Raw genomic sequence first — 19,217 nt, forward strand, 5'->3', positions numbered from 1 at the left:
AACTCGTGAATGTAGCTTACAAGTCTAAACAGGTTTCAGTTGCACGGAACAGATGGCTTCTAAGAAGTTTGAGAATTCACCTGTTCTACAAGTTCATGCTACACCTTTCACCAAAATGCAGTCTGCCCCAAGCAAAATATCGATAAAAAGGAAAAACCCAACCAGTGTGGTAAAAACATCAATACAGTTTCATGCCACTAGATGGTGTGAATCACAAAATGTAACTCTAGCCATACGTGTATAATTGTATATTTATTTATGAATTATTTTTATATTGGTGCAGTAGTAACAATAGAGGTAACAGTTTCCAAATGCATGCAAAACACTCATAAAAGGAAACAATATGCATTGTGAAAAGCTACACCAATAAACTTGAATAATTATAATGTAGGCTACATTAAACATGAGGTAATGATTGGAATTCATGGTTAAGGGAAGTGTTTTTGGAGCTACTTAGAAATAAGATACATTATTAACATGCTCGCGACAACATGCTTAAAAACAATCAATGGCAATCTTGAAAACAACTTAACTTCACTGTTTATCACAATCTATTAAACCACAGTCATAGGTTCACCAAAGATCAAGAACAAAAATCCCAAGAGAAACACTATTTTAAAATACAATAGTATCTGTAGTATGATTTCCATACGACATAACTTTGACTGCTACCTTCTGTTTACAGAAACAATTAGGCTATGAAATCTTGAACCTATCTGAACTGACTAATTATAATCAACTATTTTAAATCAAAAAATAAATATCCATATTCCAGTGATTCAAACTTGTATTCAGTTTATGAATATAAAAGCTTTACTATATGTACATTTGGTCCCACTTTATATTAAGTCGCTTTAAGTACTATGTACTTACAAAAAAATAAGTATAAGTAAAAAAAATAAATAATAATAAAAATAAGTACAATGTACTTATTGTGCTCATGTTGTATTGTAAATCACTTTTGGTGCTATTGAGGTGGGATACAGCTAAGGTTAGGGACAGGTCTGGTGGTATGGGTAGGTTTAAGGGTAGGTTTAAGTGTAAGGGATGGGTCAGCTGTGTAATTACAGATGTAATTACATAAATTAATTACAGCTGTAATTACATGCTGGTATTTTTTAAATATAAGTACAATGTAAAAACATGTATGTACACAACAAGTCCATTGTATCAAATTATTAATTTCAATGTAAGTACATGGTACTTAAAGCCACTTAATATAAAGTGGGACTGTACATTTAAATGTTACATAATCAGACGTGATAAATGGCCACGGTACATAATAAATTATCGAATTATTTATTGTTAATCAAGTTACAAGTTCCCTTATAAAATGTCTAATGTGCTTAACATGTCCATTAAAATCTACTATGTAAAATACCTTATCTATTTGTAAAGCAAATGCGGCATGTTTTAATACATTATTAACATCATTGCCCTTTAATCATGTTCAAAGCACATTGCAAAAAAAAAAAAAAGAAAAACGATTTTTCAAAAATGCTCATAGCCACGTGTTTTAATTTTAATATTGAGTCCTTCTAATTCATCTGATGGCTAAAATAGTTTCTGTTTCTCTGTGAGCAATTTCACTGTGAGAATGAATAGTCTTAAAGTTGCATATACATCACTCCTGAACATTCAGGTGCCCATTTGCTACATGTCCTTTGGATCTTATCGATTCAACTCTGGACACTGTAGAGCGGAATAACTGTCTGTTTTCTACCTGAGGCAATCCTACAGGACTATGTGCTCCTGGACTCATGGCAAGTGGATGCTGAATGGGACCATTAACCGATGGTTTACTCTGTCCACTTTCCCCTGATACAATGTTCTGAACACTGGAGAAGGGACCACTTACTAATAGCTGACTGTTATTTACCTGTCCAGTAGAAATGTGAGGCAAGCTCACTAGGCTTGTAGTACCTGCACTCATAGACACAGGATACTGGCCTGGTTCTGCAACCAATAAGTTACCTCCATTGACATGTCCCTCTGCAATAGGAGGACCAGCAACCAATAGTCTGTTCACTACACCTTCTCCTGATGCAAAATTCAGAGCATTTGAGAAAGGAGGACTCAATAATCGTTGGCCGTTTACTTGACCATTTGCAATTTGAGGCATTCTTACTAGAGTTTCAGAGTCTCCTACTAAAACATTACCTCCATCGACAAGACTCTCTAGAATTGTTACTGTCCCTTGTCCATCATTCTGTGCACTGGAAAAGGAGCCATCAATTACTCTTTGGTTAATATGTACTGGCCTGCTCCACTCTGGAGAACTCACTTGGTAAAGTGGTTGAGGGCTCATGGGATGATTTGAACCTAGACTACCGACTCTAATTACTCTACCCTGCCCGCTCTCTCCAGATACAACCGATCCCACATGTCCAATTTGAGAACACAAGACAGAATCACCAATGATGCCCTGCTGTCCACTACCTAAAAGTGCATGGCCATTACCTTGAGTCAGAAATACGTCAGCTTCTGGAGTGCCATTAATTATGTAAAAACCTTGCCCAAGTCCACCCTCAGACAGAAAAACATTGCTTTGCATTGGCTGCTCGAACCTGAAGTACATAGGCTCCTGTATGACCATCCCATGACTAGGTGTAGGTTGGACAAGTGGGGACTTGACAGTTATCTCCACAGGACTGGGTTGGACAGTGTCAGTCATGTGATCGGAAGATACTGCTGTAAATGCAGTTGTGGTTGGTGTTGTACTGGGTTGGACAGTGTTAGTCATGTGATCGGAAGATACTGCAGTAAATGCAGTTGTGGTTGGTGTTGTCTCTACAGAACTTCCAATAACCTGTGGGTCAGCCTGAGACATAGATTGAGTCTGTCTAAATCCACAAACCTCAGCCAAGGTGTTGAACTTAAAACCCAGGTTGTTGTTTAAGAACTCCAGGTCATCATTGGACTCGTTGAAGCTGCAGTTGTCAAAAGAACCAGCAACAGATCCTTCACCCTCATAATCGAATTTCTTCAATATTTCCTCTGGAGAAGCATGCTTTTCTAAAAACCTAGATTTCTGCAAAAGAAAATATCATTTCAAATGTAATCGAATGAGGTGTGAAAGGCATAGTTCACCCAAAAATGAAAATCATCTTATCTTGTTGCTCCAAATCTTGCCAATGGGATCCAGTGTTTTTCTGGACTCCATTTACTTTCATTATACAGAAAGAAACAGTTTGAACATTCTTAAAAAAATATGTTCTTTTGTGTTCCATAGAAAAATAAGTCATACACATTTTGGAGCAACATGAGAGTGAAAGAATGACATTTTTGTAGGTAAACTACCCCTTTGTGTATTAAAAAGACCTCTATACAACACTAATAATAATAATAACAGTAACATACTTGCGTGCAGTATTCTTTTAGGAATACACCAAACACCACATCATGCTCTCCTTGACAACTGGCAGAGTTTTTCTTATCTGCTCCGTCAGTATCACAGTAAAAGCCTCCAAATGCACTCTCCTGCATCGCCCCTACCATTTTAGAACCATTATAGAGTTGGTTTGATTGCTGGACATGAGTTTCATCCATTGGGGTTTTATAGTTCATAGCTTCCACTATTCCTGAAGGTTTTCGGGATTTTATTATTTTATCATCCCATCCATTGTTGAGGATTGGCGGGGTTCTCAACAGAGGAACATCCTGGAAGAGAAACAGATGAAAATTATCACATAATACAAAAGTGTTTTACACTGTCACTTGTTCCTTCAGATAATGATAATGAACTGTGCGAGATCATGAAGGGATTCGTTTTACCCTGTCTTCACCTATTCCCTCTATGCTATAGGAGATGATGTGTTGCTTTGTTTCAAATGGGATGTCAATAAAACCTATTCCAGCACTCCCACATTCACATTTTATTACGACCATGAGCAGCACTAAAAAATACAGACATAGAAACACATAAACCACAAATAATTTGATCCAGACTATTTTAGCCTGTCAACTTTACAGTTAACTAAACTTTATATTATTGTAGTAGACCATGCTCACAGATGAGGCAGATGAATCCTAGAAACAGGAAAGTAATTCCTGGTGCTCCAAAAGTGGCTGATGTAGTGTGTCCTGCTGCTGCTGCTGCTGCCATTTTTGCACCGCAAACCGTGCCTTCAGAGCAGGTACAAACTTCTAAATTGAGGACTTGCTCGTCGGGGCAGGCCAGTCCTTGCATGTCACTGATCTCCATGGTGACTTGGTAAAAGCCAGGCCATAAGTCTTCTTGACTGAGCAGTGAAGCACTTGCATCTAAAGAGGTGAGAAACAGTTAGAGACCCGACTATGAAAAATCATCATCTGTTGCTATAAATTACATTAGCTATTTACATGAATATCTGAATATGTTTGATAAGATTATCATTGAAAAACAGAGATTAGTTGGTAGTTCTGTTTGGTTTTACCATTTATTGTCTGCAAGTTCCATTTGCCTTTTGTCTTCTCTTGTATCAAATTGAACTTCAGTGGAGCTCCATTGGGATATGAATCACTATCTTCTGCTGTGACATTCACTACTCTGGTATCACTGCAGACAGTCTGCACATTACCAAGGAGTTTGGGGCAGTTATCATTCAGGTCCTCCACCTGCAAGGCTATAGTCCCCGTAGACGTCTGAGGGTGCGGCTCTAAAATGTATAACAAACACAAATCTTCTTTTAATATATTTCACAAGTGTTCACCCAAATCACCCAGGACACACGTCATGAGCTTGAGAGAAATTAAACCGTGTAAAGTGTGGTGACTTTACTCTAAATTGTCTATAACAATGAAAAATAGGCTTATCAAAATATTTGACTGCAAATGTAAAGGATCCCAACATAATGTTCTGACTCTTTGTACATACTAACCATTTGTAATGCTGAGGATCTTGGCATAGTAGGTCCCATTTACCACATATGGAGACTCACGATCTGGTAACTTGTTGAGTTTGATCTCAGCAGTGTCCGGATTTATAGAAATCCAGTTGTCAGGGTCATATCCTTTTGCATATCTATAAACAAACATGGAACATTACCTGATTGCTACATTTGGGGTTTATTACAGAAATAGTTAATCACATTTTGTAAAACTAAGGCATAATAATGCTTCTAAACACACCTGATTGAGTTGTTCAATTATTCAATTATTATTCAAGTAGCATATCACTATATAATGTAAACATACTTGTATAACATACACATATAAATGTGGATACAATTTTAGTGGAGTCATGTAGAATTGTATTATTTATTTAATAACTTTTTTGGACATCATGCTGTGTGGCAGATAATGACATATGCTTCTTGACATATGGCTAAGGCTTCCAAACGAAGCTATCTGTTCAGAGCAGAAAAAAAAGATAATGCACCAAGAATGATGTAGGTATGTATTTTTGTAACATTTTAAATTCTTATTTATTCTTGACAAAATTAAATGACTTATTTCAAATAGTATTTTGTATTTGATAGGATTGATGAAAATGACCTCGTATTTTCTATCAAAATACTTGAGGGTTTTGTATTTTTGTAGTTTTAAAATACTGCAAAATACTTTGTAAGAAGTCTACATGATGGCATCATAAAAATGATTGGTGCCTACTCAGTAGTGTGCTGCTCAGACCTTTTGAGATCAGAACAGAAAATTGAGCCATATTGAAGAAAGGTGGTCAATATAAGAAATGTGTTGGGTGCTAGCTTTCCATCAATTTTGAATAAATTGCTATTATTTTTCAACAGTTCAGGTTAAGTTTTTGGTGTTCATTCGTTCTTGAAAACTATTATACCGAGCAGCAGCCCCAAAGTTAATAGCTTGCTACTTTCAGCTTATGTTAAGTATAATAAAGTAAAAGAATAATAATAAAGTGTGAATGACTGCCTGACGTATAATATATTATTATATTTATAATTAACAATCAAATGATTAATTAGTTAGAAACTATTTGCTTTGAATACAGGTGCCATCAGTGGCCTTCTTATGAATTACTTGTTTGTCATTGAGTCAGTGTTGGTCATGCAAACTAGGCCCTTCATTACCGAACACCAACTAAATAAGGATACAATTCTGTGTCAGTCACAAACTGTTAAACATTAAATGGTTGGTTATCATCAGGGAGATCACAGGGGTATATGTGAATATTTGATAGGTTAACTGGTTGCAGAGGCAGAGGAAAGCTGTTGCTATCAAACATTGTTTACTTAATCAACTGAGTCAGACTCAGTGTAATGGTGAAGGGATAGATGAAACAGGCCAATTGATGGAAGGTTTCTGCATTTCCTGCTCCCTTGTAAAAGTATTTCTTAGTAATTTTAAAATACAAAAATTCAGTAGTTTATTTTGATACTATTATCAAAATAATAGTATCAAGATTCTATTTGATACTGTGGGCGCTGTTTTTTTATAGTTTATTTTGATGCACTTAAAATTAAGGTATTTTATTTTAATGTATGATGTATCTTTGCCCAACTCTGAGTCAACTTTTTTCCATTAGAAATGCAACATGATAAAATCTTATTTACAGTTTGTGTCAGTATAAATCAATAATCAAAATATTTTTGTGTAAAATAATTATTAACGTTTAAGAAATTAAACTCATTCCTGTTCAGTTATGCAAGCTGTCCTGTGAGTCCTGTCAGGTGCTTTAAAAGCAATGCCCATTATTCTAAAGTTAGAGAATTATAAATGTATTTTTTGTTTACTTTAGCTTCCGTAAGCTATAGTTATCGTGTTTTAGTTTCACTAGTAAATCAAGCATTTGGAAAATGATTTCAGCCGTGTAGTTCCCTTTCAAATGGGCACTCGCACTGCATCCTAGGATGCTACAGGGAACACCCCTGTCCTGAAGCATGCGTCTAAACACAACAATGTCATTGGTTGGCAACAGCCCAACAAGTCACGGTGAGAAAGCGAGTATAAGAGGGTGCCTGTAGTACATGTCATCAATTTCTTTTAACTTCTGGATCCATTTGTTTGGATACGAGTGAAGGCAATCACTATGGAATATACTCAGCCAAGTATTTCAGAAAGTATGTTTTCAGAAATATGAGCATATTGACACTTGAGGACATTCGACTTGTGACTTATATGTTTGGGTAAGGAGCATGTGCATTCAATTCTGGGGCTGAATGTGCTCAGTGTGAGGTGCTCTTCTCTTGTAGAGCAGAACCCACCCCCACCTAAGCCAACTTCAAGTAAATCTGACAGAAAAAAAGCTAGCTTTAGGGTAGAGTGTAGGCTAGGCCTCCTCTCACTCTAGAGAGTAGTCAAGCTGAAGCCTCAGCTCCCCAGAGCTTCGCTTAGATAGCGACATAGAGTTTGGCTCTTTGTGAGCTTCCTTGGTAAGGCTATCTTTACTGTAGAGTGTACTTTAGTTGGGCCTTCTCTCGTTCTAGAGGATCATCATACTGAGGCCTTCAAGCTCAGTCTAGACAGTAGCACGGAATGCATATGGCTCTCCGTGAGCCTCCTTGGTGAAACTGTCTTTAAGGCAGAGTGTTTCTATGTCTCATCTGACTCTAAACAGTCATCCTGCTAAGGTCTCTGATGATTCCAGTGTGTATGGCTCTCTGTGAGCCTCCTTGGAGAATTGTTTGTGGACAGAGTGTAGTCCTCCCCTCATTCTAGATGGACTTCATGTTAAAGCATCTGCACACCAGCAGTTAATGGTTGAGCTAGAATTCTCCCCTTCGCTCAGAGGGTTGTTATGTAGACTATCTACTCCCGATCCCTGTCTATAGAATCCGGTGTGAAAGGTTATTGCCTGCTACAAATTCCTTCTCATTGGAGGCCTCCTTATAGGGAGGTGTTGTGTGCAAATGGGTGGTAGGCCTTCACTGCTCAGTTAGCAAAGTTAGCCTCCCTGGTGGTGTATTAGGGGTAGATTGGATACTTTACATCCCCTAGAAGTGACAGGCCAGAATTTATATTCTATTAATCATTGGACATATTCCCTTTAGGTATTCATAATATTTAATACCAAGTCCTTGAGCTAGAGCTCTACTCGGCTCTTCAAGGAAGACAGAAAGAATGTAAGCCGGGACTTCCCTTGTAAGTGTGCGTGCAGCTTGGGCTATGGCCGTATGGAATAATGTAACCTACGGCCTCTGGTGCATACCTATAGAATGGGAATAGTGACTCCGGTAGCTAGTTCTATTGAGTCTAAGCTGTTAGAGCACGCATTCCCTGTGTGGGTATTATTTTGTGTTTGTATCTTTATCTGTGACAGCCTCAACTACTTCTGTATCTGTCTACTGGGGATTTTGCTGTGCTTACTCCATTTAGATAATTTAAATATACATATAATTTAGTACAACGTCATGTATGATTAGTAATTTAGTTGATTTACTCTTGCCAAGCTCTGATTTTAGAGACACACACGGAGAGGCAACAGCAACACAGCATGTTGATTTGCGCTCATTACGTTTCATTTCATTTCATTCAGTTCACATACTCATTATTGTGTATTGAATTTGGAGGTTAATATTGTGCTTTCCTCTGACTTACTTTTTATCCAACAAACACGAGGAGTGACTATTTCAGCCTCAGCGGAATATTATTAAGCAGAATTATTTGTTATTTCTTTTGAAGCCATTATCTGTGCCTTTCCCGAATAAGGTATTTGGCTTCGGGCACACTCCGTAACAGGCACCCTTTTATACTCATGGTAGCACCAGCAGTGACGTCCCAGACTATCGCTTGCCAATGACATTATCGTGTTTCAATAGGGCCCCCCATTCTCAAAGTTTTGCTTAGGGCCCAAAGAAGTGTAGGACAGGCACTGTCCTGCATATTTAACCAGTTATTTTTGTTGATAAACGGTAAAATCTTTAAACTTTTGTTTTGTTGTTTTGACAATAATATCTTGAAGAACACTCACTTGACATTTTCTGCTGGTTTCCCTGTGTCCTCTTCTACAGCAGGGTAGATGTCAATTACTTTTGAAATAGAACCTTTGGTGTTTTCAGATACAGATATAGGCTTGACCTTTGGACGGAACTTTGGGGGTTCTGGTTTGTTTTTCACACTGATCTTCACTGAGTATGGCTTTTGTTTGGACACGCTGGAAAAAAACACAGTTTGACCACTGCCTCCAAAAGTTCCAGATTGACTACTGCCTCCAAAACTTCCTGATTGACTACTGCCTCCTGAAGCTCCAGATTGACCGCTGGCTCCAGAAGCTCCAGATTGACCACTGGCTCCAGAAGCGCCAGATTGACCACTGGCTCCAGAAGCGCCAGATTGACCACTGGCTCCAGAAGCTCCAGATTGACCACTGGCTCCTGATCCACTCCCTAGCGGTGCTCCTGGATACGCTTTGTTTGTAACAACTAGGTTCAGGTTCATATCAGATGCTGACTCAAAGTCTGCAGGCTAAAGGAGAGAAAAAGGGTTGCACTTTATTTTACACTACAGTACATGCACTTACAGTGTTCTTACCTAAGAAAGTACTGGCTAAGGTAAGTGCATAGTTTAAGTTTAGGTTTAGGGGTAGGTTCAGGGTTAGTACCTAGTTATTACCCAGTTATTGTAATTACTTTAATAAGTACATAGTATCTAGCCTACATGGGGAACAGGGCTATTAAATTAAGTGCTACCAGAAAAAAAATGCATTTGGTTACTCAATACGACTCATGTAATAAATATATATGTACATAACAAGGGATGTGTACATCACACTAAAAGAGCACACTGTGTACAAAATAAGCACTGACCTTGTTCAGGTACAAAATACCCATATTTGTCTTCGGATCAGTTTCAATAGCGAAACGTCCATCCTCGTTTCCAGACACTATTTCAAATACGGCCAACCAATTGTCTGTCCAATCTTCATCGTGGTCCAGTGCCTGGATTCTTAAAACCTCAATGGGTGCCACATTCTCATCAATACTTGCGGAAAACTATATAACCAGAAAAAAAAAACAGTTCACACTCTTTTCCATTACCATCTATTATTAGTTCTTATAGTATAAGAACATGTTAGACTTTTCATTATTAACTTTAATATAAGACTTATACTAAAGTTAATAATGAAAAGTCTAAGAGGAATACCTTTGAGAAAGAGGAGTACATTTTAGAATATGAAAGCAATGCGCTAGATGGTTAAGCATATAAAAAAAAAATGCACCGACGGCACACGGTGCGCTGAGCGGCTCAAGCCTTTACGAGAAAGGGGAGACGAACAAAGTGCCGACGTAGTCAAGCTCTCATGAGAGAACATAAACCACCCACGAACGCAGTCTCATCATGCTTGCCAAGGCACATGAAACAGTGATCGTGGCCGTCAAATGAGGACAGGAAACGGCGGCATCCAGAAACACAAGGGTGAAACTTCATCCTGAAAAGGACACAATCTTCACCCGTTGCTCTTTTCACAGAAAATGCTATCTTATTGTGCTGAAGCACACAGGGATAACGTGGCAACACAGCGGGGAAACTGCAAGCCTGTGCGCTGTGCGCACTCAACTGATTACCAGCCGTGACAACAACTCTTTGAAAAAAAAAAAAAAAAAGATCCCCAGGAGATCGTGAAGATCGCTGAAGCACCGTCACACCAACACAGAGAGGTCTCGGAGAAAACAGCAAACTCGTTGAGAGTGAAGATAAATTGTTAATCTTGAAGTTCATCCACTCAGAGGACACAACCAGCAGGCTTCGAAGCTAAAAGCCAAATGTGTGTGCGTTTGCTTCCGCTTTATACCCGTATTGGTAGGCGGGACGTGGAATGGAAATCCCACACGGCAATATTCATTGGCTCGTTTTAATTCACTCGAAGGCAGTTGGTCTCCCCACCGTGATCCCAATGGGCTCTATGCACGGCGGTATTTCCGGTGAAAGGTGTAAGGATGCTTGAAAACTTCCGCCGATCGTAGAGTCCAATGCAAAACCGAGAATTTATTTTGAATTTTATACTCCATGGTTATTCTAATGAAACGTTAGTCACAAAAACAGATAAAACAGACACCCCTCGTTGTGTTTATGCTTCTTTTTAAAATTATATGAAATAAACATAACTATATATAAAATTACATCTAAGTGTATGTACGTTTCATTTCAAAGACGGGAGTACAGTAAATTTTGAAGACTCTGCCATAATCCCGCTTTCCTCCGCTTTAATCTCCACAACCGGAAATGGACGAGCATCCTTGCGTCATATGCGGAACTTATGCGTGCATATAGCCCATTCGTTGGAAACTCTTCCGACGAGACGTAGGAGTTCCCATACGAAAGGGAACCTGATTTTGCCCTTCTGGTGCAAGTGTACAAGGGTGTCACTTTTAACAATGAATTGTCTTTGAAATATAGTTAGTGCCGAATGATTTATATACACTTAAGTGGCAGTTTATTTTATTAATATTTTATCTCCATGTACAGTTTGTTTTAAATATACTACACTCTAAAAAATGCTGGGTTGTTTTAACTCAATTTTGGGTCAAATATGGACAAACCCGAAATGTTGGGTTAAAAATGTAATGTAAAAATTTAACCCAACGGCTGGGTTAGTCCATATTTGACAAAGGTATTTTTTTTAATTTATATACCTTTTTTCACAAAGGTATGAAGAAAACAACACTATTTAATGTCAGAGTTGTGACCTCCTGACTTTTTATATTAGTAAATGCATATAGTCACCTCATCCTTCTCCAAAGTAGGAATATTGTCATTAACATCCAGGATGTCTATAGTTAAAGAAGCTGTTGCAGAATTTCCTTCAGCACTTCCATCCATGTCAGCAGCTTGCACCGTAAGAACATAAAAGCTGTGTTCCTGTTTAACAGAATGGGAAATTAATCCATCTTGAATCTTTGGCAAAAGAAAATGACCCATAATCACACATAAGTAGATTAAGTACCAGTATAACTGGAGGCAAATACCTCTCTGTCGAGTGATGGGTTGTTCACAGAGATTGTTCCATTGTCTTTATTCACAGCAAAGAATAGCTGGCCATCATTTGGCTCTTGTTTGATTAAGGTGTATGCTATTTTACTGTGGAGAGTGTATGCCTTATCTGCATCTTTTGCCACAACCTGCGTTACAAAAGTTCCTGGAAAGAACACAAATATATATATATAAAGGTGAAGGATTGGTCATCCCTAATTGTAGAAAATCAGACAATAGTTGACAATGTCATTGTTCACCAATGCTCACCAACTGCACACCCCTCATAAACTCTGCTTCGTTCTGGCTTGTTGAAAACTGGTGGGTTATCATTCTGGTCCTCCACGGCGATGTTTACTTTAATATTATCTTCAGCTATGGTGTTGTTAAAGAACCATGCAGTGCCAATAAGCTACAAGATAAAAATAAAACAAGGCTATGACAATATGACTTTGTTTATGAAAAAACAACAACTACAACAAAAAAATCTTGGCTGTCTGGAATTGATCAGAAACCAAGGGCAACTTTTTTTAACAACTAAAGCAAAAATGTGATGATATTGTAATTTTACCATTGAGTATTCAGAGAGAGTTTTGAGCTAGATATCTGAAAACAACATACAGTGCCTCACAAATCTGTTTTTTAAATCAAGTTTTGACTTAAAACCTTGTTTTGTTTTGAAAGTTACTGAGATATAGCCCTTGTGACAGCTAGTCCTGGTCTACAGCATAACACATGGCTGTGTACTATATATATATATATATATATATATATATATATATATATATATATACTTTGTATCTTAAATATTGTGTGTTCATTATCCTCACTGTGTAGTTTTCTCTCTCCTCACGATCCAGAGGCCGTATGACGCGAACAAACCCTTTGAACTCGTCTACTATGAATTGACCAACTGGGGGCTCGTCAGCTCCTGGGCCCCTTAAAGTGTAGCGTAGCGGCACTTTCTCGTCCAAGTCTGATCTCATCTGAGAAAGATCATATTGCAATAATACAGGTTAGAATACTGTCACTATTGATGAGTGTAAATGATCTTAAATTCTAGAAAGTTTAAAAATTACAATTCAATACCTCAAGGGCATCCAAGATGTAGGTGTCTTTTGTTTCCACAGTATTTTCAATTTTGATATTTTTAGGTCAAACCGTTCTTGTCTGTCAGACATATAAGGTCTACAAGAGCACGCACAGAGTCCAATTTAATTACGATTTCGATCTATCAACAGACAAAGTTGAATTTTTTCTGCAACCGCGAAAGATCACTTCCGATGCTTGAGCAGACCGAAGCGCCCGTTCCTGGAATCCATCGACATAATAAGGGATTTTTTTTTACACGATTCTTACCCACAAACTTTAAAAATAAACCACCAATCATTAAAATTATAACTAGCCAACATATGTGTGAGAGAGAAAGAGACAGTGTGTAGTTTAAATTAAAAAAAAAATCTACATTTGGATTAGCGGTGTGTTGCTCTTTCCTTCACGACAACAATTTCAACTTCTATCTTCCAAAATCCCCCCAAAAATGGGAAGTGGGCTGTCTATTTCAATAACATTTTGTTTTTGTGTAGCTTTAAAGAGCCTACATTTAGCCTGATGGTGAACCGGTGTCACTCAGAAGACACACTATGTTGTTATTGTAGCCTATCCTGAATTTATGTCAAAACCCAGACTTTCAAACATCAAAATATAATTTATTAATATGCATTTGTGTACAAAATGACATAAACATCGTTTCATATTTTTTCATTTATTTATTTATTCAGCCTGAAAACGCTTCAAAAACACGCGCGTCGCGTGAAAAATATAGGCGTCGGTTCTATTTCTAATATGCACTCGTTTTGCCTGAGACGTGCGTGTCACGCAGGCAGTGTGCAATCCCTAATCTTTTAACATGGGAGCCGAAATAAAAACGGACACGCCACGCAGCCAGTGTGTCTCGTCTCCGGCCTAATAGCGCGTGCGGCGCCGCTGAGGATGAACGACTTCAAGCCGAATCTGTCCGAGCGTGAATGTCTCACACAATCAGAGTGTAAAAATACGGGATATTTAACGGGAAATTTTACGGGAAAATACTAAAACGGGAAGACAGCGGGAAAACAGTGGAAAAAACGGGAGGGTTGACAGCTTGATGTGGCTGTGGAACAGTATTTATATCATTTTTACCTCTTGTAACCCTGTGGTTACAAGAGGTAAAAATGATATAACTACTGTTCGTTTTCTCACACAAACCATTAATTTCGTGCCATCATTGTGTACTTTTCGATTCATTAAATCGTGTTTAATTTGGACTTCTCTGTGCATGCTCTTTGAGGTGGTGACCATAGACCTGCATTATGACTGACAGACAAGAACGGTTGAAAATTGAAACTACGGCGGAAACAAAGACGCCTGCATCTTGGATGCCCTTGAGGTAAGCTAAAACATACCAAAAATGTATTTCAAAGTGAACTATTCCTTAACTGCTTTTTAATAACCAAAATGTGTCTTAATAAAGTCCTGTTCAAAAATTTACCCCATTACAAAAATGCTGAATTCCTAAAAATTGCAACACAAAAAGTATCGCCATGGCATTATCTAAAGTTTAATGGTAAAAGTTCAATTTTCAAAAACTTTAGTGCACAAACTTTATAAACAAACATGACTGCATTCACCATGCTGCAGAAATAATGATCAAACAATAATTTATTTCATTTTTTTTTAATTTCTTTAACCCCCTGTTTTCATAATTTATTATTTTTTTTTGTTTGTACTATGAACTGTAATATGTCAAAAACATCATACAGCTCAGATAGTCATTTGTCATATGAGTTGTAATTAGTACAATGTCTAAATTGGACTATCAAAATAAAGTGTAACCAAAAAAGGTTTTAAAGTAAATTCAACCAGCATTAGTTGGCTAATCCCTCCTGAGTGATAACTTCTACACTACATTGTCAACACTTTAACCCTGTTTTTTTATTATTATATATATTTTTTTGTATTTTGTCTACTGAAATTTGTATGTCGATTTAATGCGTATTGCTTGAAAAATAAGCAAAAATGTAAAATAATTGTATATGTCCCAATTTAATTTTGGTAACAAGCTTAATTGAAAATGATTTGAAAATAAAACGGGTCATATAATTTGGTTTGTAAAGTTTTATTTTCCACTAAAAAATAAAGTTATTGTATTAAAGGTAGATCCTTTTGTGGAAAGTGCTTACAACTGGCTGAATACTGTAACAGTTTTATCTTTTAAGAAAGAAATAGATTTACAGAGTAAGTATACAGTGAAACTTGATTATAACCTGAATAACTGAATGTTATTATTGAAGCCGGCATTGTAATATGCAGAATGTGCAAGGAGTGGGGAGTAAGGTGTTTCTATTACCCTGTTGACGTAGGGCTCATTGCTGTAGTCCACATTTTCTATAATCTTTTTGCTGGGTACAAGCCATTCCCTTTTATGACGCTGCTTCTGTGGAACTTTCCAGCAATCTCCAGTGCTCAGGATCTGTTAAAAGAAAGAAAAAATAAGAAAACAGTAACTTGTAACATTTAGGTTACAACACATAACCTCAACACTAAAGTATTTGCTCCATAGCACTTTTTAAAATACCATTTTATTTATTTATTTAATTATGGCCTGTTTTTTAGCTGATTTTTGCAGTTTTTTTAGTAATGCAACTTTGTGTATGCAAGTAGTAAAATAAGAGATGTTCACCTCTTTTGTATGCTAAGAGAACACAGTTACAAGTGAACTTTCAATGTTAGATTAATATTTGTATGCAAGGTTTCATTTATTTCAGACTTCCAAATAAGAAAAAATAGTATGACTTTTTTAATTAGCAATCGCTATTGTCTTTACTGTAAAAATATCAAAACACCCTTCAAACAACATATATTTTCTATTATTATTATTATATCTTGTAACTTATTCTATTAAGATATTGCGACTTGCAGCTGTGCTTGAATTATTTTTGTTGTTCTTACTTCATTGGCATAGGTTTAAAAATCATAATCATAAAAACAGTGATGTTATGGAATAGCATTTTGGTATCTGTATATGCGTTGTAAAACAAATGTTTTTTGAAGTTGTAAATACAACAAAGATTACTGTATGTTTTACATGTATACAATTTAAGTTCTTGAAAATTTCATGTTTAATTCAATACTTTACTTGCTGATTCTACCAATTTCGAAGTGAAACATTTTCTATACCAATTCTTATATTATGTTACCAACCTTTTTGAGGTATTAAAATCAGTTTGTACTGTAAAATAAATGGATGATACTGTAGCCTATATGATACTAAAGACTGCAAAATCACTAAATTAAATAAAATTAAACAGAATAGTGCTACATTCCCTTATAAAGTACACTGTAAAAATGAATATGCTTTATCTAATCAATAGAATTGTGGCAACAGATTACAAGCAATATTATTAATTAAATTTAACAAATTAGAATTGAGTAATAATCAAATTATTCCTTAAAAGTTAACCATTTAAAATGAGTAAAGTTTACACCAAAAAATTAACAAAAATATCTCACTAACAGAGTCAGACCATAACAGAACAAACCCATGATTTTAAAACAAACCTAAAACAAACACCGATCACCATAATGGTGACTTACATGTTTTTTTGGTTGTTGTTGTATAAGTTTAACTTTTAGATTAACTTTTACGGACTTAATTTGATCAATTATTACTCAATTCTAATTTGTTAAATTTAATTAATAATATTGCTTGTAATCTGTTGCCACAATTTATTTGATCAGATAAAGCATATTCATTTTTACAGGGATTTACTGTATACATTTTACAATTGCTTTGTTAAATACAAAAAAATAAAAATAAAAAACATGTTCAGTATACATACTTTTCTACTTAAACTAAAAAAAGCATATTTTACAATATTTTACAATAGATGTATTGTGTCTTAAATAATGTGTCAAAAATAATATTATTGGTAACATTTTACAAAAAGGGCCATTAGTTAATGCATTAATTAACAATGCTCAATACATTTGTTACAGTAGTTATTATCATTTGTCAATGTTAGTTAACAGTTAGCGCACGGTTCATGTTAGCATTTTTAGGTTTTAACAGCAACATTTCTGTTTTTTTTTGTTTTTTTTTTGTTAAATATTAACAGTGCAGTATTTCTTCTCAAATGTATCTGGTTTTGTTTTTTTGTTTTTGTTTTTGGAAAACAGGACAAAAATACACTTTTAATGGTGTTAATTATTATATTAGTTACATATAAATTAACAACATGCACTTAGGGTCAGGGTTAAGGTTTGGTTTAGGGTTAGTTGTATGTAATATGCATAATTTATTGTTGTTACTATAGTTAGTACATGTAACGTGTAACAAATAAAGTGTCACCAGAAATACTGATTAAAACAATGCTTTTCAATTTTTTCAAAAAAACAAACATCTTTTAATGGTTACATCCATGTCTTTTTACATACCTGCGCTGTGAGAAGCAGCAGCAATGTGGGAGCCAGCAAAAATTGATAGAGCATCTTTTACAACTAAAATAAATCCGTCAATGTCAAGAGTGTCGTCAATAGCTTTTCAAACTGGATGTGCACTGTTCTTTTGCGACACAAAAATATAAGGCTCAAACCAATGGCCCGCCCCAAACGTATAGCCTCATCGCATTTCTTTTTCACCCTGTGCAAGTTGAGAGGAATGACATGATAATTATGATAGACAGGAAACTCTGTTCCGCCTAAAGGGAAAGAAAGAACAGTATAAAGCCCTTTAAAAACATGAATTATTTTTCTATTTTTACTAAGTTACATCAGAAGAAACGTGTGGAATTGTTCTTTAAAAGTTGTGTTTTGAAAGTTTTAATTAAATGTATGAATGAAATAAATATATAAAACCGAAAGTAAAACGTTCACATTTTTAAAAACCCTATGTTGTAACATGGCAATCAGTCCAGTTCTAAGGAAATAGCAGGAGGGGTTAACCACATAAAAGGTTTATTACTTCACAATAGCTGCAGGGTTTTTTTTTAATTATTATTATTTTTTTTTTTTCCATTGTGTTGGTGTCCTAACGTGCGTAATGTCAATTAAGGCATCACATATATTCTGAAGAAGAAACACACCTTATATCATTTATTTTTACCATGGAAAAAGCAATTAAAAATGTCGTCTGTCTTTGATTTGAACCGCTTGGATTACTCATCAGTTCAAACCTGTTTGCTTTAGCAGTTCCTTATGAATTTACCAGCCACTGACAATTTATTGAATTTTTATTGAAACATTTATTTACTTGTTAAAGTCAGTTGTTTTTCAACCACATTACCCAACTTGCTAAAATCATGAAGGCCGCCCCCTAGTCCTCTTGCGGTATTCGGCTGATGAATTTAACATTTTTAAAAAAAATTAAATCGTAGCTTCGTACGTGTCATGATCTCAGTGCTGTGTTTATTGTATTGAATGGACTTTTATGAAGTGTATTGTCTGTTCTCATTGTTCTCTTCCTATTTTTTACAGTCTATGTTCTCTTCCTGTTTTCTTTCTATCTCTCCTTGTTGTTGTTGTTGTCTATTAGTTGTCATAGTTACCGTTGTTAGTTACACCTGTCTTTAATCATCATTGATTTCTCTGTTTTTAAGCTTGTGCCTTTTAATTGGTCTTTGCTAGTTGTTGTTTTGTGGTTATTTTGTCCTTGTCATGGATCATGACTTCATGGATGTTCCTGTTTTTGCCTGTGGATTTTTATTTATTTTTTATTAAAGTGTGCGTACAATTGGATTCTCTCTCTGCCTTGTCTATGAGCAACCATTACAGTACAAAACTTGGTGACTTTTATGGCACTTAGTATATGGACACACAAAACATTGAGGGCATAATTTGAAGAGACCAACTGGTTGTACAAAAACAAGTCACACTTATGGTCTTCGGGGGTCAAAAGTGACCGCCAAATTAATGGGAAATGGTCCGTTAATAGCCTACAAAAATCTGGATATGGTTCATTAAAGAACTCCGGCGAACAATGGTCTAATAAAACATCGGTACATAGTCAACCGTTCTCTGAGTTTTGTTTTCATGATAATCGAATGTAAAGAGTTTTATCTCTAAAAACTGTTTAGCGTATAATGCTAGTAATGGGGGCATTGAGTAAGTAAAAAGAAATCGCTAGTTTATACCACTAACAAGGCTCAAAATAGCCCCACACTAACACAGTAACGTAACGAGGCTCCATACATGCAAACACACATCCCAATATCCGCACTTGCGCCCTTGTGCCCCTCAATGCGCGTTCTCGCTAAGGGGTGCAAGACCGTAGGGTGTCCCAATGCTCTAATAGTGTTCTCTAGGGGTGATCAAAAGGG

The 19,217-nt window shown here is 36.2% G+C and overlaps 1 protein-coding gene across 1 annotated transcript; it reads right to left on the minus strand.

Annotated features, from left to right (window-relative positions):
- Window positions 1-1,244: 1,244 nt before the first annotated feature.
- dsg2.2 (desmoglein 2, tandem duplicate 2) lies at window positions 1,245-17,563 on the minus strand. The gene is made up of 14 exons (XM_089118534.1): window positions 17,338-17,563; window positions 15,251-15,373; window positions 12,693-12,848; window positions 12,133-12,274; window positions 11,859-12,028; window positions 11,617-11,751; window positions 9,699-9,884; window positions 8,864-9,357; window positions 4,860-5,002; window positions 4,416-4,637; window positions 4,012-4,263; window positions 3,775-3,896; window positions 3,361-3,660; window positions 1,245-3,031 (listed from the first exon to the last, which is right to left on the minus strand). Exons 1-14 carry the CDS (start codon window positions 17,389-17,391, stop codon window positions 1,625-1,627), a joined length of 3,906 nt encoding a protein of 1,301 aa, XP_088974660.1. The 5' UTR covers window positions 17,392-17,563; the 3' UTR covers window positions 1,245-1,624.
- Window positions 17,564-19,217: the final 1,654 nt, after the last annotated feature.

This window comes from Pimephales promelas, chromosome 13, assembly GCF_988280905.1.
Source record: "Pimephales promelas chromosome 13, fPimPro1.hap1.1, whole genome shotgun sequence".
In the NCBI taxonomy this organism is placed as follows: Eukaryota; Metazoa; Chordata; class Actinopteri; order Cypriniformes; family Leuciscidae; genus Pimephales; species Pimephales promelas.